The sequence below is a fragment of the Psittacula echo genome, assembly GCF_963264785.1.
Source record: "Psittacula echo genome assembly, chromosome: 4".
In the NCBI taxonomy this organism is placed as follows: domain Eukaryota; kingdom Metazoa; phylum Chordata; class Aves; order Psittaciformes; family Psittacidae; genus Psittacula; species Psittacula echo.
The window spans coordinates 77446478-77471286 of NC_137738.1; the positions used below are offsets into that span (position 1 = coordinate 77446478).

At 38.0% G+C, this 24809-nt stretch overlaps 1 protein-coding gene across 1 annotated transcript in view; it reads left to right on the forward strand.

Moving 5' to 3' along the window:
- COL9A1 (collagen type IX alpha 1 chain) overlaps positions 1 to 24809 on the forward strand; it is a gene marked incomplete at both ends in the record, with an annotated part of 67589 nt that overhangs the window by 37739 nt on the left and 5041 nt on the right. The window contains 16 exons of the mRNA XM_080615918.1: positions 834 to 887; positions 2442 to 2495; positions 3190 to 3243; positions 3426 to 3479; positions 3603 to 3656; positions 3881 to 3934; positions 4568 to 4612; positions 5801 to 5854; positions 5960 to 6013; positions 15390 to 15443; positions 16197 to 16268; positions 19580 to 19615; positions 19738 to 19782; positions 21164 to 21196; positions 23189 to 23335; positions 24317 to 24371. Coding sequence (XP_080472044.1) covers positions 834 to 887; positions 2442 to 2495; positions 3190 to 3243; positions 3426 to 3479; positions 3603 to 3656; positions 3881 to 3934; positions 4568 to 4612; positions 5801 to 5854; positions 5960 to 6013; positions 15390 to 15443; positions 16197 to 16268; positions 19580 to 19615; positions 19738 to 19782; positions 21164 to 21196; positions 23189 to 23335; positions 24317 to 24371 — 919 coding nt within the window. The remainder of the gene's footprint in view (positions 1 to 833; positions 888 to 2441; positions 2496 to 3189; positions 3244 to 3425; positions 3480 to 3602; positions 3657 to 3880; positions 3935 to 4567; positions 4613 to 5800; positions 5855 to 5959; positions 6014 to 15389; positions 15444 to 16196; positions 16269 to 19579; positions 19616 to 19737; positions 19783 to 21163; positions 21197 to 23188; positions 23336 to 24316; positions 24372 to 24809) is intronic.

Below are 24809 nucleotides of genomic sequence, written 5' to 3' on the forward strand. Positions count from 1 at the left end.
TCACTGTTGCATTATCATGATTTTTCTCATGTTTTGGGCTGACAAACTTTTAAATGGTCTCTGCAAGATTCCATCTAATTTCATTAGAGGCAAATAAAAGGGCTGCCCAGCAAGGTCAAGGGGTAGGTTTGCCTTTGCCACACTAAAGTGCCTGTAGCTGTTTCATTAACAGAGTCATAGTGCATTCTTCTTGTTGAAGAACAAACATGTTATGGATGAGGGTTTGGTCTCTCAGTGGAGAGGAGACCTATCATGTAGTTCCAGTCTGTTGGGCAGAAGAAAAAAATGAAGCCAAATTTCCCACAGGACGGTATTTTGAAGGGAAGTGGAAATAGTTATAATACATCCTGCTGTATTAGAAATAATACTAGATGTCTACTCAGTCCAGCCTCTCAGGTGTATAAACTTACTGCCTATATTCTTAAAACCCTTGCCCAGTTTTGTGTACCTTTAGAGTTCTATAAAGTCTGATGCATCAGTCTTTTTCTCCTGCATTTGTCCTACACCCTGCTTAAGGCAACTTAGCATTTCTAAACATGTGGCTTTCATGTGTTCTCACACAGGCTGCACAGGGAGAATGCTTCAACTCTGAAGTGGGATTTTTTTCAGTTCTTAACTTATTTGTGGTTGTATAATTGAATGTGATAGATTCGTTATTCTTTTAAAGTCTTAGTAAAATGTCAAATTACCATCCAGAATTAATATTCTAATACAGAAGTAGGTGAATTTCTCCTTTTATAGTAAGAAAATAGTAAAATAAGCAAAAAGAAAGCATAGAATAGTTGTGATGAAAAGATGTAAACATCATTTAAATATACTTTTTTTATTTTCAGGGCATCATAGGTATCAGAGGTATAACCGGTATAGTGGGACCTAAAGGTACCAAAGTGAGTATTAACCTTTCTTTTCATAAAATAGGCTGGATGAAAAAAAAAAACCCAAAGTACACCCCTGAATATTTTTAAAGCTTATTTACATGTATCTTTGTTCCCCTCTGCATTTTCTCTCTCCTGCCAGCTGTATTTCCATAGCTACTGTACTTCTAGTTAAGAAGTAAGGCAGCTTGGTCCTTCTACTTAATGAAGTAAATGTACTCTTAATACCTTTCTGAATATTGGATTTATAGTATTTGGGCATGTGTGCAAATGTGTAGTTGGCATGATAACAAGTTATAGCAGTTATAAACTATAGCATGTTTTATTTAAAGCTAAAATTTACTAAATAGTCCTTCCTGTGATTTGCATCTCCCTGAAACCTTTGGCTTCTACTGTCCAGTTTTTGTCAGGGCTTTTTATTGAGAGTTTGTTCTTTCTCCATTCTTTCTGTCTCTTGTATCTTTTGTGTCTTAAACTGCTGCTAGTAGGATTCATGTTTATGTGGGCTCTGACTTTGCCCGGTAATTTTCCTGCTGTTCATCAAAGTGTTTCTAACTATTATTTCAAAATGGACTGTTACATTTTTATTCTTATGATCTTGCTAAATCTATATGGTAAAAATTTCTGGAAGGAGTAAAATGTAGGAATCATGCTACTGTCTCCTTCTCTAGAAATGAAGTAACAGAAACCTTAATCTGTGATTGTCTATAGAATCATAGAATAGAATCATAGAATAGTTAGGATTGGAAAGGACCTTAAGATCATCTAGTCCCAACCCCTCTGCCATAGGCAGGGACACCTTACGCTAAACCATGTCACCCAAGGCTTTGTCCAACCTGGCCTTGAACACCACCAGGGAGGGAGCATTCACAGCTTCCCTGGGCAACCCATTCCAGTGCCTCACCACCATATGCTAAGAAACAATGTCAAATTTGTCCTGATTATGAAGCTTCTCATGAGTGATCCTTCCTAACCTCTCAGACACATTTGCTGAACTACTACTACTATCTCAGTTTCCTTTGCTGGCCCTCGGATCTTCTGATTCTTCATAGTTATTTGCCTACATGTTTTGTGCTGTTTTATCTGTTTGGAGTATTTACTACCTCTGTTTGACAAAGGAGTTCTTTATTCTCTGTAAATCTTTCAGAAAACATTTTTTCCCCTCTCCATTTGAAATTACTTAAATTACTTACAGGGTAGCAGTTGCATTAATTCATTGAAACATATGCAATACAAATAGCTGCACTGCACTTAATGATTTTTAACATTTTGATGCCATTCTATTACGTGGTGAAAAATAGCATATTAAGGAAGACACAGACCTTTTCTGAAGTAGTGTGAAAAGGTCTACTCCATGCTGTCCCACATGATTATTTTTTTAAGAGAATGAACTGAACATAACTTTTTGGATTATTTTTTCCATAGTTAAAAAATATTGGCTTTCATAACTCCACAAAGGAAAAATGATGTAGAAAATTTGCATGTCCCAGCAAACCAGGAGGGCGCATAAGTTGTTAGTGTTTCAGCACTTCATTTTAATGTTTGTGTTATCAACTTGTTTTGTAGGGAGCTCGAGGGCTTGATGGTGATCCTGGTCCCCAAGGCCTTCCTGGTGCACCTGTAAGTAAAGTGTGTGTTGGCCAAACACTTCTCAGGGTCTACCAAGTTAGATACTGAGTCCTGAAACTTTGTGGTTGTGAATCAGGAAAGCCTCTGATTAATCCAATTCTTTTGATTCACCACAGGTGAATAAATGATATAACAGGGATGTCAAGTCCAGAATCTCTTACTGTCTCCAAGGAATCATGGGGCAGATGAACACATTTTAGCCTCTTAGAATGTTATTGTCACCTCTTCATTGTGAATGCTACAGGGCACTAGAGTGGCTTGGAATTTTTCGGGGTTTAAACTGGAAAATATTAATTCATTAGAACAAAACCTGTATAGGGCAATTTGTACCCCTTTTTAAAATTATTAATTTTTTATTTATTATATTTTATTCCTCCCTGCTCCCCTTCTCCTCCACCCACCCCTGGAATTTATGCTTGGAATACACAGTAACTGTATGAGTTGAGGAATTGAATGCAACATTGCTTAGACACTCCTGGATTCCTAGGAAATATCTTGAGCTGTGTTTTTAAAAATATCTTAATACTGTCAAATGCAGTATTAAGAAACCACATTTTTAAATACGAGTTTAAGATGTCTCCTCTAACCAAGTGTGAATTGTACTGTTGTTGAGTTACTGGACGTTTTAACTGCAGTAAAAAAAAGAAATATATAGAAAAATAATTTTTTGTTCTTTCCCCTGTAGGGTGATCAAGGCCAGAGAGGTTCACTGGGAGAGGCAGGTCCAAAGGGAGACAGGGTGAGCACAGGCACATTTCAAGTCATGTTGACTTGCAACCTTTGGTTACTTATAGCATATAAATGTGGAGCATAATTGGTACTCTCAAAGTAATGCATATCTGAATGAATATGTGTTGAAGTTCTTCATTTCTGTCATTTCAGTGGGTTTATTTTCTTTAAAAAAAATTATTTTATTCTTAGGGCCCTCAAGGTACAAGAGGAATAAATGGTCTCCCTGGGCCTAAAGGAGAGTCTGTATGTATAATTTGATTTCTTCATGTGTTTCATGTCGTGCTAATTGGAATATCAAAGTGCTTGGGAGAAATTTCTCCAACAAGACATTATTTTATTTTAATCTTTTTTTTTTTTTTTTTCAAGGGCTTACCAGGAGTCGATGGCCGGGAAGGCATCCCTGGAATGCCTGGAGCAAAAGTAAGGCACAGTTGGCACATATCTGAGCTTTGGTAGTCCCTGGATTTGTTCACTCATTTATGGCTTTTTACTGTGCATAAAGCCGCAGGCTGATGTACATTATTAAGGTTATTGAATGAACTTTCCCTTCCTACAGATCCCAAAGTGCTCCAGCTCTGTGTTCCAGAAATAAAATTTTCCCTTTCGTTTGATTTGCATATATTACAACTTAAAATGTTTTTCAGGGTGAACCAGGAAAGCCTGGAGCTCCAGGTGATGCAGGGCTTCAGGGACTGCCAGTAAGTATCTGCTATTTTACCTTTGAAAATTAGGCTCAGTTAAAATTACAGAAATGCCATATATAGGTTAGATTGATGCTGGTATTGGAGTAATTTAATTTACAAACTGCCAACTGTCAAAAGCTAAATGGAAACTTCTTTGAAACACTATGCTGTAGGAGTAATTGCTGTGAGGATATAGTGAAGGAGCTGTATTAAAATAGAACTGGAAGTAAATTTATAATACAAAGTGAGTTCTTCAGCTTGGAAGAAAATTTAGTAAAAGCATACTTGCTATGAGCTGTTGCACAAAAGTAAGGAGGGGATGAAATGTATACATAAAGTATCTGTTAAGCTCTCTTTCTCCAGTCTCACAATACTGGAATCAAGAATCTATTTATAGTTTAAGCTAGAAAAAGCCACAGCTCCCCAGTTTTTCATGCTCCTCTTGCCAATTTATACAGTAAGAATGCTGCTACTCCTTATCTGTTCTTTTGTAAATAGAAAGAACTCAAGCTTGGTCCATTATTGGATAAAAGTGCTTCAATATCAAGTAAAAGGACTAGAAATGCTTTAACATGAGGCAGATATTTTTAAACACCATTTCCAATCCCCTTAACAACAGATGAATGCTATAAATGTAAATTCTTTCAGGGTTTACCAGGCTCTCCAGGTGTGAAAGGCATTCCTGGACCAAAGGTAAATCATCTTGAGTACTGACTTTCTTACAATACTGTATTTGTGCTTACCAAGTTCTAAAGTAACCAGTGAAATTAAATTAACTTTCTGTTGTGGTAAGACAAGCCTTTGGCTGAAAGAATTGAATATATTCTTTAATCGACTCTAGTCCTGTGCTTTTTCATGATTCTTTTGCTATGTGATCTGGTTTTCATGATTTCAGGCATTAAATAATACCTAAAAAAGGCCATTTCCTTTTAAATATGTGGAAGTCATTGCTAGAGGAGGCATGTGAGATGGGTGCCTCACTACAGTTTGGAATGAGTGATCTCATAATAAGAACAGTATTTATAGCTGCCCTAAATTGATTGAATCACAGAGACTGTAATCTCTATTTACATACCACCAGACTGCAGCAGCAATCCCAATTAAGTTTAAAGAAGTATTGTACGCTTGAGACGATGGAATGTTTCAGACAATCATGCTAGAGTTTAAGTAACTGAGAAAGAAAACTAGATTGAGACATGAATTTCTTCTGAAATTAAATGGAACGATATTGCCTTCTATGCTTTGGGTACAGCAATCAAGTCTATTTGGGATTTATAGAATCATAGAATAGTTAGGGTAGGAAAGGACCTTAAGATCATCTAGTTCCAACCCCCTGCCATGGGCAGGGACACCTCACACTAAACCATGTCACCCAAGGCTCTGTCCAACCTGGCCTTGAACACTTCCAGGGATGGAGCATTCACAGCCTTCCTGGGCAACCCATTCCAGTGCCTCACCACCCTCACAGTAAAGAACTTCCTCCTCATATCCAATCTAAACTTCCCTTTTTTAAGTGTTAACCCATTGCCCCTTGTCCTATCACTACAGTCCCTAGTGAAGAGTCCCTTATTTATCAGGATGTAAAGAACAAAAGAACTAAAACCTGACATTTGAAAAATTGGAAGGAAGTAGCTGAAAGTTAAATGAAAACCAAAATAAAGGTAGAAGTTAAAAACTGAATACAGGCTGGGTTGCTTGGTTTTTGTTTTTGTTTTGTTTTGTTTTGTTTTTTTTTTTTTTTTTTTTTTTGTGGGTTTTTTGTTTTGTTTTTGTTTTTTGGTTGGTTTTTTTTTTTAAGATCTTATTGATTTACTTATTTTTGATTTTAAAATGAACAGTAAAATATTTCCTTAGCTGATATTTTCATCTGCTGTCCAACAGGGTAATACAGGTCGTCCTGGAGTGTCAGGTTTAATGGGAAATTCTGGGAAACCGGTAAGATCATTACTCTTATCCAAAAGAGCTAAAAAAATGAGAAGTCTTGCACTGTGCAAAACATCACTTTTCAAATGTGTTGCATTCTTCCTATCCCCAAAACAGGGTGAACAGGGGCCAGAGGGAGAAGTAGGTCCAACAGGACCCCGGGGACCACCAGTAAGTATTGTATACATTTCTAACTGACTGTATGTAGTATTGCAGTGTCTCAAGTTATGGTTGCTGAAGTTAACCGTGAGGTAAAAACATTGTTCTGCACAGATGCTAATTTTTAAGGCAAATACTAGATGTTCTTTAACCCTCTTCTGTACCAGGTGGATGTGTATCGTCACGTAGAGAAGTATAGAAGCACATGTCCTGTAACTGTTTCTGGCTTTGGTGGTAAATTAAATTTTAAAGCTTTGTTTGTATTCTTCTGGTGTTTATTTTTAAACATGCTAAGTAAAAGCCCAAACAGAGGGAATGAGGGTGGTTTGTGACAAAAAGCTGGAACTAAACTCCTGCTCTTCCACTGTAACAGTCAATTTCCATTACTGGTGTTGAAAAGCTTAAATTCACTAGCTGTCAGTGCAAGATCACTTGCTCTTTTCTTTAACTGTTTCAGCCCCTTGAAGCTTTTGCTGTATATTAAAAGGCTTAGCTGTGTGTTACAAGGTTTTGAACTTTGGTCTTACTGTTCAGAACATGATTTTTTTTGGCCCAAACCTATTTCTAAGGCACTTAATGTGAATAGTGAGACAGGGTATGAAGGAAAGGTAACTGTCCTAACTAGTAAAGAAAATGGCTAGAGACTGTCCTCAGCCTTCTTGGTCAACTGGCATGATGTGGGTTGTCTTCATATTGCTAAACTCCCTTAACACCCTCTCACATCTAAGCAGGCTGGGTACAGTCAAGTCGCATATGGGGAACAGCCTCTTGCCTGTGTTGCCCAAACTGTTCTTGGTCATTATCTAGGGAAGTCCAGTTTGCCCAAGACAAAAGCATGCTAACCGTTTATCATGGATGATTGTGGGATGCTGCTCAGGCCTCTTCCTTGGTCCTTTCTGGTTGGCATAATTAATGTAGCTATACTGAAGTATAGCATTTTTCTCTAATTGGAAACACTGATGTTGTAGGGTTTTTTTTTTTTTGCTGGAGGTTTTCCTTACCACTAGAAAGATTTAGAAGACTGCAGAAATAATTGCTGGGCAGGTAGCTTGGTGCAGGAAACGGGTGTGCTAAAGCAAGTGGACTGATGGTCTTTGCTGAGGCACAGTGGTGAAGACAGGACAAATGCATGCTGGAGAGTCTGCTGAGCACAGATTTCGGATTTCTTCCACAATAGACCTGTCATGGACTGGAGTAAGGCTGATCTAATTCCCTTTTGCTGTTCATCCTTCTGTGAGGGGTGTGAGGGTCAGTGACTTGAAGAAAATTTTCATGTGCCAAAATTCAGTCTGACAACACTGACAAGGTTCCAGGCTCTGTAACCAATTGCTTTTGCAAGACTCTCTCTTGCCACTGATACCCTAGGGATACTTTCTTGGAATTTGCTGAGCTTCTGCTACCATACAATGACATAAGTTTTACTCACGTGTTTGTAGGGTTATCCTCACGCAGGGCTTACAGAGTTATTGATAGGGATACATTGGTAAGGGTATTTCATGGGTCAGGAATATTTTCTGTGAATTAACTCTTGAACAGACAACAGCAGTGAGCCAAGTAACAGATTTTGTTTGCTTCTGTGGTTTGTGTTATTGTGTGCTAGGTGCATTAATTCATGAGATCATTTTTATTTTAAACTGAATCTTTGTATGAATGCTGTGTCTACAGCAGCCTATGAATGATACAGAAAGCGGATTTCATGAACATACAATTACTAGGATGGAATACAGGTATCTTCAGCTTCCAATATACCCAACTTGCAAACATTTTTTTTTTGTTGTTGTTGTTTGGTTTTAAAAGTGTTGAGTGCACTAGAAAAGGATTTAAGCCCTGTACTTGGGCTAATACTTTGCATACTTGTAATGGGAATAAGTATTATGATTGAATCCGACCAAAGTATTTGCCCACCCGGATAATGCACTGTAATCTGCTAAACTATGCTTTTAATCCTTTCAATGTGAACATGAATTTACAAAATCAGCAGTCCATAGAACAGGAGTTGACACACAAGGTTAATTATTAGTAACCCTGTAGTCAAATACTTAACGCAGCATAAATACAATGATTTTTCTGTTTATTGCTCCAGAGACCAGAAAGACAACTGGATATCTTGCCTTTATTTTCTCTGTCTTTACCAAGTGCACTTATTTTGGAAAACATGTGAACATTAGAACAAAAGCATGATCAATATAAAATAGAGAAAGGAAGTTAATTGATGGTAATAAAGTAATTTTGCTTGTAGAACATTAAATAGTAATCTACTTCTCATCTATAGTTCCTTTAAAGCTATAAAGAGCCTTGAATAATAACTATGTTTAGCTTCCTTCTGCTCAAGACTACAGGCAGCATTTGACTTTTCTTTTTGGAACACTGGAAAAAACAGTCCAAGTTGAGTTTGTGTTTATTTTCAGGGCAGAATAAAGAGTGTTTTCTTTCTTCAGCTGAATGTACATGTAGTAGATATATTTGAGCCTCAGTTTTTAGGACTCTGCTTTTAGATTTCCAGGAAAAAAAGATCCACTAGTTAAATAAATCTACATGCCATGATTTTCAAACTTCTAAAACTAGAAATTTCTAAAATAAGTTGAGAAAAGCTTTTATAATTGCTCTGAAGAGAATTTTTCTTGTGAATACTTTTGTATTCTTTTTCCCCAGATTTTGACATTTTCTCACAATTTTAACATTTGATAGTTTTTGACTAAAGTTTTATGACTAAATACTTTCAAAGTCTGAGGATTTTACGGTTACTGTGCAGGTATTTTTCTTGTCCTTTTTCTTTCTATTTTAAATTATGTTCTTTAGCAATCATCTTGGGGAGTTTTCATTTTGTTTCTTTCTTTCTTCTTCACCCTTTGTTCCATTTCATTTTTGGTATAGAAGACTCAAGGGTGGGGTCTTCCTTGGAGTTGGAAAAAACCTTGATGTTTTGCACAATATGGAAAACTCTGGTCCTTAATGTATTGCTGCATGGCAGCAGCCACAGGAAAGACCCTCTTCACTATCCCATTTCACTTACCACTTTCTCTATGTCACTAGTCGGGAAAGAGCATGGCTGGTCACTCCAGGAGGGCTAGAACTATAGAGGAAGGGACATCCAGTGAAGGTTTCTGGCAGGGCTAACAAGGCTCATGCTACTAACATGGATAACAGGCCGCTATCTGCACTGAGGAAAAACAACGTCAGTGTTTCTATGGGATAAATTAATGCTTCTGTACCATTCACCAAATAGTCTGTACTATTCTCTGATGGAAACCATGTTATTTAAATGTAATTTTCATTATTAAACAACTGTTGGAATGTATTTGGTTTAATATAGCTACTAAGCAGGAGATTAAAATTTTGGTCTTTTGTGAGTCTGTAAAAATTGACAGTTTCACAAGGAAGATATTAAATGGTTGAAAGCAAGGTAACTGGCTCTAATTAAAAATGAACAAACTCGTGTGCTGGGAGACTCTTATCTCACTAGTGACAAATATCCCTTGGAGAAAATTACTTTGAAAGATATCACTTCAGTCTACCATTGTTTTTCCTTAGGAAACTAACTGTGGACCCGAGCAGGAAAAAAGCCCCGAACTTCTGTTTATTTAGCTTCCTGTCCATCTATTCAGTAAAACAGAAAAACAACTGAGCAACATGGGAATTTTGTCATTTGTTCCTAAATCAGACATATTCTCCATTCCACTCTAGCTGTATTGTTAGTTAACTTTGTTTGCTTCACATTATGCTAGCTAATCCAAGTAATTACCAAACCCATTTGTGATTTAAACCTTTCTAAGCGAGTCATCATGGCAGGTGGCTCAAAGGAAGCAATTCTCAAACATCAGTGTGTCATTTCTAATCAGTGGAATTTAGCCAAGCTCTCTAAGCTGCTTAACCACTTTCTGTCATATTCGTGGAGATTTAGTAAGATTTAATTTTTCATATTGTGTCTGCAGAAAATACTGACCCCTGCCCCTTCTTTTTTTCATACTTTGTTTTTCTTCAGCTATTTAACCTTTAAATTGCTAACATTTGGAGAACATGTATCCCATCCTGTGGTTCTGCAGTCAAAAGATGGCTTGGAACATTTAAGTAAGCATTTAAATTAAAGTTCAATACTTGCCTAGCAAATTGAGCAAACTCAATGCGTGACGTGGAAATGATTGAGCGTGTCCAAAGGAGGGCAACGAGGCTGGTGAGGGGCTTGGACCACAAGCCCTATGAGGAGAGATGGAGAGAGTTGGAGTTGTTTAGCCTGGAGAAAAGGAGACTCAGAGGTGACCTTATCACTCTCTACAACTTCCTGAAAGGAGGTTGTAGACAGGTGGGGGTTGGTCTCTTTCACCAGGCAGCAACTGACAGAACGAGAGGACACAATCTCAAACTGCGCCAAGGAAGGTACAGGTTGGATATTAGGAAGAAATTTTTCACAGAAAGAATAATAAAATATTGGAACGGTCTGCCCAGGGTGGTGGTGGAGTCACCATCCCTGGATGTGTTTAAAAAGAGATTGGATGTGGCACTTGGTGACATGGTTTAGTCGAGGTGTAGGACATGGGTTGGACTCGATGATCTTGAAGGTCCCTTCCAACCTGGTAATTCTGATTCTGATTCTAAGGTCAGCGTACATATATGTTGTTAGTTGATTTAGTATGCAATGCATGTTTTCCTAATATAAGCAGCAGAGGTTAAGCATCTGGCTGCCTAAGATCTGATACTGTAGCACCCTCTGAGAGATTTCAGAGGGGCCCTGGTTTGTTCGGCTGACTTGCTCTCTGGAGATGCTTTTGTCTCTGCTCATTATAAAGAGGGAGCCTGGAGAGAACCTTAGATTTGTTACTAGATGTGTCAGGTGAGAATACTGTTTTCAGCATCTTAAATTGCTTTCAGCTAAGTAATTTTCTGAGCGTTTAAAGGTATTTTTGTTTACCCTAACAATTAGAACTAAAGCCTAGCTGTTCTATCAGATTCTTCTTACATGACTTCAACTGGAATAATGGATCATTTACCATTAATGGTGGAGTGGTATGGGTAGTGTGATGGGATGAAACGTCCATGCCTCAGTTTCTATAATATGTTTAGGTATTAGTGGACATATTTTGTATACATAATTTCAGAGGTGTTCTACAAGCGGTGAGTCACAGTTTACATTTAAGATACAGCTAAAGGGGTTTGCATTGCACAGACTGTAGCAGAATCAAAAGAAGAAAGTGGATTTCCATCCTGCCAGGTACACTTCCTATCCAGTAAGCGTAAGCCTTAAATGGATGTAACCAAACTTTCTGACCTTGCACAATTCTGCAGCATGATTTGTAGAGTACCACATTCTTCTCTCTCACTCACAGGCTACACATCACAGCCACACCTGATTAGTGTTGCTAAGCCTCTCCAATTCTCATATTATCCACTGCTGTCTTTCCAAATTGCATGGTCAAATTGTCTGCTACCTTACTCTTTACCCTTCTGCCCCCAGAAACAGCTTCCTTTGACTTTTGGGCATGCTAGACCTCTGGATTTCAGCAGATATCCTGAAGCTGGCCTCTCCTAAAGAGTGTAGACGGTAGCCTGGGTAAAAATTGGGCTTGCTTTGGATTTAGTATACTAAAGCTCTCCTAGACTTCAGTTAAGACTATAGGTGCAGTCAGCATGAAAGGTCTCTGCAATTTGTACTTGGCCACAGTATCACCCTTGAAAAGAGTGGCAGCAGAATGCCTGCTGCCCAAAGCATGATGCAGTTAAAAGGAAGGTACATTTCATGCTACACTTATCTCTTACCATTATCCTAAGGAGTACAATTTCATTATTACTCAGAGAAAGGTGCAAAGGTTTGCTGTATATTTACTCTTCTAGCAGATAATAATTTATCTTTATGGATGTTTTTTAGTACTGTACTGAAGGTCAAAGGTACAGTCCTGTTGATGCTTCCATGGATATATCCTTTAACTTAAATTAATTCCTCAGTGATTTTTGGGTGAAAAAAGTTTGATAAGTTGAAGTCTTGCAAGCATATAATTAATAAATGAATTACATTTTGCAAAAGACTTTGGAATACTAAGTTTACGATATTCATTCCAAAATGTACTTTTATTCTTTCTTATTCTGCACAGATTTAATTCTCTATGGCACTGCTCTTGAATAGGCTACAATTGGCATGACATATAGTATAAAACCAAAATTCTTAAGTACAGGAGAGTTTATTACAGTATAGACTGTGAAGTACCTGTCAAGAGAGTCAAATTAGTGTTTAAATTATTGGGGCAGCTAAGTGAGAAGCAAATTACCTGAGGCATATTCTTATTATTGTTCCACACAATTGATCAAAAGGAAATCAAGAAACCAGTGAAAGAAACTGTTTTAACATGAGAATGCATTCTGTAACTGCTTGTGGGCATTTTACAAAAGAATCAACTCTTCAAAATTTCAATGAGGAAGAAAACCATCCCAGACAATCTGAAGAAAGGTCTGCTGTAAATCCTGTAATGTCCCCTTACATGTTGCATTCAAAGGCTGAGTATAGATCTTGGAGAACTGTGGGACATTAAATTTTAATTTAAATGTATTGAGTGGTCCAGCAATCCTGCCTTGGAACAAAGGGAAGGTGGATTTTGTTGTAACCTTAGTCAAACACAGCTGTGAAAAGGCTGCATCCTGGAATTGTTCAGTGTTCAGTGTTGTGGTGCTGTGCTACCATTTCACACCCTACCATTTCATGTGGGCCTTGCTGTCTTTTGGGAGAATGACCCTATGCTCAGCTGTACTCGTGTGAAGTGATAGTGTACTTAACAGAAATCAATTATCTACACTGTTGAAATACCGGAGCAGTCTTGGACATGTTTTCAGTCCAGGCTCTTTAACATCATTGACTGAAACAATATAGGCAGTGTCCAGGCTTTGGAGTGGCTTCAGGGGCCATTTGCAGTGATAATCTCTGTGTTACCTCCCTTCACTGTAGGCCAGGTTTACCAGCATGGATGCAAGTCAGTCTGTCACAGCTCACTTGAAAGTAACTACTTTCCCTTTTCACGTGTGTTTTAGTTAAAACTAGTGCAAAATGCCTATTGATCTGTGAGTCTGCAACTATGGACTGTTAGATATAGGGCCACCATATAAGAAAGGCAGGCTGCGGACATGGCCAGGCCACCTTTTGTTCTCATTATGGCTTATGAGTAACTTAGAGAACCGATGAATGTTTCATCTGACCAAGTACAGTCAATGACACCTGAGCCAATTATTACAGAAACCGTGGGGTTTTCTACATAGACATAGAACAAGACTCATGATATATTTTAAATGTTTACATGAGGGTATTTCAAGGTGCTTCTTTATTTTTTTTTCTTCATCCCTGATGAAAGGAACCAAGTATACCTAGCTCAATGAAATCCTGTTCCAGAGCCATTTCAGTCAGGGATAACTTGCTGGAAGCTTTACAGCCTTTTAGGTTATGCCATAGGCCAGTGGGACTCCTGATTACTCTTTTTGGGTTATAGATTCCCCCTTGCCAAAATACAGCTCCTGCAGATCTTGCAGTGGTGGCCCTTAATTGGAAGTAATTTGTCCTTACAAGCGTAATGTCAATGTTTACAGGAAATACTGTTGTTTTGTATTCCAGTTTTCTGTATACCAACCTTCTTTTTACCACCTTAGAAAAGGACTGGTGTCTGAAAAAGGGCCTGTAGTATATATTTCACCAAGGATTTTTTTGCATTTAAAATAAAAAGGAAGATTTTTCTTGCATTCTGCATGAGCAGCAGAACCTTTGTGCTTAAGATGTTTATGATTTTAACTCTATGTAAGGTGACATTGCCATTTTTTTATAGCTGTATAACAATCAGGCAGGAATATTATGACATATACGAGGAGACGAGTTTCTGATTTTAATCTTTCTCTTTCCTGAATCAGAAATATACTAGTATTCCAGGTCAGAGATGTAGTACAGAATTGCGTGATTATAACAATTTTCAAATAGGTTAATGCATGTTCTGGGTTGTGGGATGAAAGTGATTTTCAGGGTTTTTTTTTGTCTTATTTAACATAAAGAGCTTCTAGAAATTATACAAAGTGCTTTAAAAGGGTAGGGATTTTAACACCATCGGATATTTTGAAGAAAATGAATGGAAAAGTCTGTTTATGTTAGGTTCTCTGATCTCTCCAGGATACCTAATTATTTCTTGAATTGGAGAGTTAGTTTTCCTAAGCTTGTGTGAGAAGTCGTGATTGCATTTATGACCTGGCATAAAAGGCTATGTCTGCCATCCCCTTTTATTGTTCAATATGTCATAATATTTTTCTTATTGTGAAGAAAATATCTATATTTAAAATTAACAGTTATGTACAGCTCTAGAATGCTTAGATCTGGTTTAACCTGAAATTTTCCAAGTTATAAATAGCAGATTATCGACTTATATTGAATAACTTAACTTCTTGATATAATCTTAAATGTTATGTCGTGCTTTTATAGCATGTACCTTTTATGTATTTGAACAGCAGAAATAACTGTCTGAAGTAGTGACACTTGTGTATTAGCCTTGTGTTGGGACAGTGTTTGAATTTATGTGTACGGGTGTGTATATGTATCTGTACAGGTGAGAGTAAATGTATAAAACTTACTGGGCTCTTTGAAAGATTAAATCATAAGAGACATAACTCTTTTGATAAAGGTATTTCAGTTTGAAAATTGTTTAAAATCTTTGAAAATTTAACTCAGTGTCATCTTTACCCAGGGTATATATTCAAACAGATGCATTAAGAGATGAACTTACAACACTAATGTGAATATGATGATCCAAATGGATAAACATATCTGAAGATAAAAAATTGAAAATCCTGTAAAAAGCATATATATATACTTATCACTACTATGAATGGGGTTTATTAAAAGTTACTGTGCCCTGTGACAGTCTAGACTGTGGGGATTTTTTTGTTTTGTTCTGTTTTTTTTTGTAATTCCAATGAGTTTGCTAAGCATTATCAACATACATTTCGCATTTGTCCATTGTTCATGTGGGATCATGGGCTTTTAAGTATGTGGTACAGTTGATAAAACTGAGCAAAAGTCTGTAGCTAAACACACCCATCAGAGTTGTCTTAGTGAAGTAAATGTGTTTGTGACAAGTAACTCTCAGGTGCAATCCCATGAAGTGGCTTTGATTCTACATAATCACTCTTCAGAATGAATTTGTTGAATTATTTAATGCCCCCTAAATATTGTATGCCATTGTTAACTAAAAATGTTTCTCAGGAAGTTTCACTGGTTTCAATACATGTCATATATTTTGCCCTGATAAACAGAAGTCTTGACTAAAGCAACTGCTAACTAGTGTAACTCGCTAAACATTAAGAAAAAAGTCAAACATTATTCCCTGTTCACATGAAATATTTCAGGAAGTAATGATGTCCTTCTCTTTCTTATAAGGGTAGCAGAGGGGAGCCAGGTCCTGCAGGTCCTCCAGGTATACCAGGGAAATGGGTAAGCAGTTTGTTTACATATTGAGTACTCCTGTTTAGTTTCAAGGAGCTATGGTATCATCTGGAACTACACTTACCCATTTATCAATGCGGGAAACTGAAAATAACATTGAAAAGAGTGATTGTTGAGTTTCTTTTTCAGTCCTCTGTGACTGTGCTAATATTAGAAAATGCTGTTTTAAAGTATATGGAGATGTGTGGTACTTTTTCTTCTATTTGAAAAAAAAAAAAGCCAACCCAAACATAAATCTTGTGATGTGCAAAGCTGGGTTGCACACTCCTCTGTGGGCTGTGTGTACTTGGGGAACAGGAGCAGTAAAAGACATGGCTTTCTGCTGACAGCCATGTGAAACTAATGAATGGAGCAGATTATGAATGCTACCTTTTACCAGTGCTCCAGCAGTATTTACACAGTCGCAGTCAGAGGTATAGCTGGGGAGGTTTTTGCTGAAAGAGCCTGCTGTTACAGAGGAATGCACAGATTGCAGACTGCAAGATCTTAGGAAATCTTTTTAAGAGAACCAGACTGTTACTGGGGGTGGAAAGCCCTGTAAGCCATTTCTGTTCTGTTTGTCAGCAATAAAATCAAAGTAAGATGCTGTTTAAAGGGCTGTATTTTGGATCAGTTCTGTTTTCAACAAATTAGACTGTTCTGGGAGTAAGATTCTGCTCTATCTGCTTGTCAGAGTATGACTTTAAGTTGTTCATTCTAAAACAGATTGGGTAATTTTACACCCTTGACTTATTTTCACAGGGTCCCCAGGGTGATATTGGACTTCCTGGACTGCCAGGTCCTCCAGGCCTATCTGGTGGTAAGGGTGACCGGGTAAGAAATGCACTCATACATACAGGCTGCAGTTTGATGTCAGGAGTAAATACAATAATTTGAGCACTGGGTTGGTTTTTTTTTTTTTTGTTGTTGTTGTTTTTTGTGAATTAATGTCTGGATTCTTGTTTTGTATGTGGATCTGTCAACTGCTTGAAAGTGGTACTCGAGGTGCCCATTAACTACTTATAGCACATAAAATATACAGGAAAAGTCTTGACAGTGTTACTTAAGGGACTGAAATAAGATTACTGGCATAAATATTTCTTTTGTTGTTGTTTTTTGAGTTTGGATCATTTAGGTCTTTAGACCTAAATCATATTGCAAATCATTGACTCAATGGGATCTGAAATTGTAAGTCAGGGCCTCTGGTCACTTCAGAGCTTTGAAATGTCAGCCCTGGTCTACAACAAATACAATGCCTTTAGCATATATCTTAGAACCTGCTATGGAAATTGACAGGCTAATGCAGCTCTTGAGATGTCTAAGTGTACACATAGAATTGCAGGATGTAAGTACCTCTTCTAGTGTTAAAAGGGAAGAACTGGACCCTGGGGATCTTGCATACCAAAAGAAGATACTTTGTTTTGCTTTGTCAGACAAGACAGTATATAAACCCCCAGATATTCCTTATCTTGCTCATAGGAGGCTACAGAGAATGGAATTCACTCACCAAACTTCAGGCATCTTTGTTACAGAGATAGTCTGTTCTACACTGTTTTTCATCTTTCTTATTTGAGAAGTACCTCAGTATTAAATGAATTTAACTTGTGAAGTGTCTCTTTCTCACCCCTGACAATCAAAGAAGTAATAGGACTTCTATAGTCAGTAATAGTCAGACATAGGTATCACTGCTGTAGATGTCTTCAGTTGAAGGAATCCTGGTTTTGATATGCTTCCAGTATACATTGTAGAGAGGCTAGATATGGCTTGCGGTTGTTTTTGGCAGTTTTTGAAACAGGCTCAGTACTTCAACCCAAGTCTCAATGTCTTTGTTGTTGTTAAGGCATTTTTTTCATGTTTTTGTGGGTGGGTTTTGGTGGTGGCTCTTTTTTTTTTTTATTTTTTTAATGCTGAGATCAGGAACATGTTTCTAGTCAAAGGTAAATGTTGACAGAAAGCAATCTCTTTTTATTAGATTAGTAATGGTTCATACCTTAGACTTCTCCAGGGGGAAGATTGAAGGTATCTGAGGTAGCAAATAACTAGCATTTGGTGCAATGCTGACAGTCTCCCTCCAATGGTGCCTGATTTTCCTCATTAACCTTACAAAGGGACTGGACCTTTAGGGTAAGATCAGGTAATACAGGTGATAGAATGGCATTCATTTGTTGGGTCGAGTCCTAGGTTTAAGAAGACTCTTGGACCCCAATAACTGTTTGCTTCATCTCCACTGAACATTATTTGGTTGCTGCTGCTCGGGCAGGTGTGCCACCAGTAATATTCAGTTTCACCTGGTTTTCTGCCTTATTTCTCTTGTAGATTTGCCAATTGCAATGGATCCCAGGGAGTGGGTATCACAGTATATTGTAAAGCACCACCCCAAGGTCCTTCATTCTGTTTTAGTGATGGGTCTAATGCATCCATCATAAAGCTGACATACTGTAGCAGAGATAGCCGTATAGAACAATGTTACAACAATGGATCACACATTTAGTGACTCTTAGAGTGGTTATGTAGATATGCTGTGGATAATGCCAAACCGCAGCATTCACCACTTTTTATTCACATATTTTGAATTGGTTTCAAATACTCTAGTTCTTTTTATTTTAGTAAATCAATCAGCACCAGGGGAAGCTTTACAGTGTTAAATAATTACTGTAGTCCCTGATACAGTTTTGGCTGATGCTGACCAGCAGTTTTGCAAGCAGTTCCTGGGCATGGCTTGGGAGGGATTTTTGTGAACAGATAACCAGTATGTCAAAAAAGTGGATATTTTCATATTTTGACTACTTGCTCTATTGTCTGCATTGAAATTTTGGAGGCCAATGTAAAATAGATTCAGATAGTTTCAGCTGTGATTTTTATCTTTGCTAATACAAACATTACAGGTCAGGTTTCCAAGAAGCAGAGGCTTCTTCCATCTCAACCGTATCTATTGGCTGTTTTGTTGCTCTAAAGAAGAGTACATGGAGAAAAAGAACCACCAAAATGCTGTTAGGCTGGAAATCACGGTCTTTTTGTGTGAGCAATTGGAAAACCTTAAGGCATAATTTTGAGAACACTTCTGACAAAATAATTTTGGCATTGTTTGACAAAGTCAGAATGTTAAATAGGTCTGTGTTTTCAACTGCTTAGCTTTGTGGATAATTTAGTACTGACTCTGTCCTCAGGAACATAACAAATCTGAATTTATCAAACTGTAGATGTTACACTGGTTTGAGTGCCTAAATCTTTCATGACTTAAATGGATCTCTGAAATAGGAGACAATATGGTGTATCTCTGTCTTAGAACAAAAAATTATGCACAGTTATAGTTCTTTTGGAGTGTATACGTTTGTGCACAGACTGCAAAAGATATTTAAGGATGGTGTGATTGGTTTTCTAATAGAGCACAAACACTAAGACTTTCTTAAATAATGCACCATTTGTAAGTGAAATAAATTTACTATAGAAACAAATTACATATGCTTGAAATTAATTGGTTCGTTTATTTATCTCTCTGGTTTCTGCCTGTCCACAAAGGTATGTTTTATTATAGGATTCTAAGATGAAACATTACATATATATATATATTTTTAAGGAGTATCAATTTCAAGACTTAAATAATTCAGCTTTAACTGTAACAATCAAAATTGAAGAGACAATTCAGCTAAAAAACATTGAGAATTGAAACAGCAAGCAGGACAAGTTTGTGTCTGAGCTTCTGGATGTGCCTGTGCTTTTGACGCATTAGCAGGGCTGGGATGGCCTACAGCAATATGGAATACTCAATAGGACTAGGAAAAGTGATACACTTACTGGACTTTTTACTTATATCTTCTAACTAATTTGCAGGCAGAGTTGTAGCAGCTGCAAGAGCACCTGCCATGTAAAGGGGAGATCCATCTCTTAACAGTCAGAATCTGTGCCATCCAGTGTGGCAGTGGGTTATATGATCCATGCTATTACTCACCTTCAGTCTGTCACCTTAATTGTATTGTAAGATTAAAGTGCTTTCGTTCTCAAAAGTTTGCAGCTTTAAAGGACTCTTGCATTACTGCTACATGGTAGGGGGGATTGAAGATGAGCTACTACACTTTTGAACTGCAGTTTCAAATTCTCTATTATTTTATTATTACTAACTTTTTTCAAATTCTTTAATCTTTCAGGGTTCAGTGGGTGAACCAGGACCTAAAGGTGAACAAGTAAGTAATGTCAGAGATCACGGTACTTTGAAGTCACACTACCAAATATAGCTGCAGTACGTGTAGTGCAGTACACTGACTAGATCTGGAGGCTGACAGTGTGTCTTTTTTTTTTTATATAGGGTGCACCTGGAGCAGAAGGAGATGGAGGAGAAAAGGGTGACTTAGTAAGGCATGATTTTCTATTCACCTGATCTAATATTTTGTTGCTGTCAATTAAATCTTTAAAGTATTGTTGGAATGCTTCAAGCATATGTTTTGATGGCTGAACATCATATTTCAGTTTTATGCTAACTGGGCATTGCAGAATGCAGCAGTTGTTTTATTTGCCTGGTCATGCTGCTCCTGCTGGTTTGAAAGCGCTCTGAAATGTGTGGATTCTATTAGGTGTATAATGCAATACATGCTGCCTTGAAGGAGGGGTGTAGGTATATATATAGATATATATGTAGAGATACAATAACTATATAAATATACATGTATGCATCCATACACATGATAAATTCTTGGTGTTTGAGGCAGTGGGGATGAGGATGTAGTTTAATACAGGTGAAAAAGGAGCACAGATAAAAAATATCCTTAATAACTTGATGGAAATACTTTGTATTGCCTTTATCTTCAGAAATAAGATGTAGCAACTGACTATTGGGGAGAGAGAGAATGGTTTGGGAAGAAGCTGTGGCGCTGTGATATTGCTGGAGGAATAAGTTGTTTAAGTGTGCTGCCAGTCTGTTTTTAAACCAGTAACAATTCTTAACTTTATTTCACTTATGACATATGCATTAAGAGACAAAGTCACCTTTATGACCTTTAGAAACCAATTCACTAATGGTTTTTAGGAACTGCAAAATACAATTTTTGGAAATCTCTCCAAAAGCAATATGAAAACACCGAAGAAGATTTAATCGATTTTGCAAGTGATTAAGAGATCTTGAAAACTTTTCTCCCCAAATCCCCCAGTTCAGAGGGAAAACTAACTAAAAACTTCTGAATACTGGGCTTGCCATTCTCAGTCAAGAGAGAGATGGATTTTGCAGTTGTTCAAGCCAGAAGCCAGGGTCCTGGGAACTAAAGCTTCTATGTATTTGGCTTCTTCACAGCACATTGGGTAGACACTTGCCTGGTTTCTGCTGCATTTTTTTCAGGGCTAACACAACATTATTTGTAATTGTCACACTAGAAATTCCTGATTAAATAATGCTTCCTCTAAAGGTTTCCAATCAATATGCTATTTGAGATTGTCCTGTGCTGTAACTGTGGTTTGAGAGGTTAGAGCCATGGGTCTAATTCTAAGACAAGCAATACAAAACCAATTATAATAAACATGCTTTCCTACTTGAACTTTACAGAAATTTTTTTGAGAAAGGAATTTCACCAAAATTTCATAAATTCAAGTTTTATTTCCAAATGAATTGCAATTCATTTGATGTGCCAGTTTGTAGAAATCAAATCAATATGTGATTTTTTTTTTAATAGTAAAAGATAACCGTGTCAATTTTACTGTAATGGATACTCTCTTCTAATACAGTTTGTCTTATTTTTGCTTAGGGCGATGTGGGACTGCCAGGAGCAAAGGGAGCTGTAAGTATAATGAATAGCACTGTTACAGAAGTACAGAGATCTAGTAGATCAGGTAGATGGTTTTCTGATTTAAGAAAGAAAATAGCAATAAAGAGCTGAGCTCTTTATCATGAATTAAATTGAATGAGTTCCAACAGCGTTGCTTCTGTTTAAATTTTGAATGCAGTTAATATTAAAATGCACGAGCTTTGGAAAGGAATTCATGTCCTGGATTGTAAGCTCCACAAAAGAGAAGCGCCATTCAGCAGCACTTTTCTGGCCAACTAATATTTTACTTATTTTTTTAAAGCCAGTGAATGCACTGTTTGTGCAGTAGGTGTTGTACCGAAGGGAGGCTCAGTGCAGTGACTGCGTGCAGCATGTAATCTGCACACTGTGGAAAAGCTGGCAGCAGAACTGTGGTGTCTGTGAAAGCAGAAGTATTTTGTGGCCCAGATTCCTTCTTTTCTTCTCTTTTATTTTTTTAATTTTATTTAGAAATAACAAAATGCTGGCTTTGATGTGGGAGGTGAGCAGAAACTTGTCTGTCACAGGAGAAAAAGACATTTAGAGCTGAACACATTCTTTTATTGCAGGATCACTGAAGAGTGGGGTTGTTACAGCAGCTGACTGGGCTATGATACTAACATATCAATAGTTCTTCCTGCAGGGCATTGAGGCTGACAGTGACAAAAAAAACCCTCTGCTTGTGGTCTCAGTGGCCTGTGTGATTTTGGGGTTAAGCAAATGCAAGCTAAAGAGTATTTACTGCCGATCAAGATCTTATGAGAAGGACATCAGGAAGAGCTTGAGTAGATGTCTTAATACATCTATTGAAGCATGTCCTAGGGTTTTCTTCTGACGGGGACAGCAGTTTTACCTGTCGAAGATGCAGCAGAGTTGGAACTGAAATGGCTCCATCTTGTGGATTTCGTTGATACCACGGCTGAGCAATCATTTCTCGAGTATCTCCTTCAGCAGGGTTTTTTTCTGTTCTCCCCAGTAGATTTGGGAAGCTATAAGTATGTAGGACATTTTCCTGCTTGTTTTGGGTTTTGTTATGGCTTTTGTTTGTTGTGGTTGGTTTGGGTTTTTTGTTTTTGTTTTGTGTTTGGGTTTTTATTTTTGGGTGGTGGTGGGTTTTTTTTGTTTGTTTGTTTTGTTTCTTTTTGGTTTTTTTTAGGGTGTTATTTCTCTTTGTTAGCACCACTATGGTGGCATAGGTCTCACTCTGCATCATATTTAATCTCTTTTAGAAAATTTACTGGAGTGGAAGCTATAGCTTTATTTACTAAATGTACTTACATGGAAATACTGATGTGGCCATACCAATCCTTTTGTTTCCCATGAGCCAGGATGCTTATATCAGTAAAATAGCTCTTTCTACCCCTTCTCTGAAAGAAGTCACCACTGCATCTGTCCAGGTGGTTTGTCAACATCAGTTTGTGTGAGGATGTTCCTCCCCCTGTGCCAGCAAACTCAGGCGTAGGCACTAGAACCTGCGTGCAGTCAGCTCTGGCTCTGACAGATTAAACAAAGAAAAAATGTATGTTCCCAAGCAGCCTGGGGCTAGACAGCACAGGCTTATACTGTGGTATCCTCTGTGAAAGGGCACAAAAGTGATTTGGAGTTGGAATTTTTCTAACTTAAGGAGCATTTAAGATCTCGAAAAGCTGCATGTGACTTGCACAAGGGCAGAAGTAGAAACCAAGATCTGTTTCTTGACAAAAAAAACCCCAATGTTTTGTGCATGTCACTATGGATTTGCCTTTTGGCAGTATATCTTATTATTCTACTTACCCCCTTTATGAGAGGAAAACAGACCTCTTTTAAGTTTATAAATAACAAACTGCTGATGCCAGTTGCTCATTTAAAAAGCAGCTGTTCAACAACTCTACATCCCAACATTCATCGCTTTGCATTTGTGAATACCTTCTGTCATCACTTCGATGTGTTAGAATCAGTCTAACCCTAGTAGAGCAGTCCATTGAAATGTCTCTCTTCCATTGTCAGGTTGGTAATCCTGGAGAGCCTGGTTCCCGGGGGCCTGAGGGAAGTCGGGGACTGCCTGGCATGGAAGGGCCACGAGGCTCACCTGGACCACGAGGCCTGCAGGGTGAACAGGGTGCCCCAGGTCTGCCTGGCAGCCAAGGGCCAGCTGTAAGTACTGTTTTCATGTAATTGGTATCTATTGAAGACTAGCTGTCACTCACACCACTTTTTTTTTACATCAGGAGATGCATAAACATGCAAAACCCAAGATCCACAGGAGTTTGAAAACCACTGTACCTCATAACAGACACATTTGTACACCAGGGAAATCCTGGGGCTGTATACAGTTAGGTCCTTGGGTCCTCAGCTTTCAGTTCAGTTCTATTTTTTCATGATGGCCCTACTCCTGTAGGGTGCACGAAACCATGTTTGATACGTGGTGTATCACACATGGTATCTACCTTGCTAGTCAAATTGACTTCAGCTTGAATAGTTGCACTTGCAGGGACTGGAACACCTCTTATTGACTGGTGTACTGAGTTTGGCTAGGATGGAGTAGCTGATACAGGGCTATGGTTTAGATTTGTGCTGGAAATGGTGTTTATAACAGAGGGATGTTTTAGCTATTGCTGAGCAGTGCTTAGGTAGAGTCAAGGCCTTTTCTGCTCCTCACCCCATCCTACCAGCAAGGAGGATGGGGGCGCACAAGCTGGGAGGGGACACATCTGGGACAGCTGATCCCAACTGACCAAAGAGACATCCCATGTCATATGATGTCATGCTCAGCAGTAATACAGGGAAGGCTGGCAGGGGGCCACTGCTCAGAGACTGACTGGGCATCAGTCAATTGGTGGTGAGCAATTCTCATTTGAATCACTTGTCTTCCTTGGATTTTATTTTTCTCTCTTTGTTACCCCCTTCCTCCCGCTTTTCCTTACAATTTATAGCATTAATGATAAAAACTGGTTTTAGCTCAACCCTCAAGTTTTCTCACTTTTACTCTCTGATTCTGTCCCCCATTTCGGCTCTGGGGGGCTTAGCTGCCGGCTGGGGTTAAACCATGACAACTGGACAGCAATTTTTGCATCAGGCACACTTATAAAATTTACTGTGATATCAAGTCCTAAACTCTTATTTTTTTAATCCTAGGGGAAAGAACCAACTGATCAGCACATAAAGCAAGTTTGCATGAGAGTCATGCAAGGTAAATACACTGAACATTATTTGATGTTTCTTGTGCATTTAAATCAGGATAATCTACTGCTGTGAAGGCAACCAAGATTTTCCCACTCTTACCCAGAACAAATAGTGTGGTCTCATCAGGGAACCTGGCACAAAGTCTTCCCACATGTGAATGTGGACACAGTATGAGAGAATATGAGAAACAAGTCCCTTATTTATGTATATTTTGCAGCCTTATTGAACTACCTGTTGATTCCACACTATTATTACTGTAGTAACCAGGCCATAGACATGTTTTTAAGAAATACATGTATTTTATTTATAAACCACTTGCTATATTTATATATATAAAAATACACAGCTTCACTGAAAGCATGGTTGTCCATTTGTACTCACACAAACACTAGCAGTTTATCACAAACAATGTGCAAAACTATGTTCAGAGAGGTGTTTTCTGGAG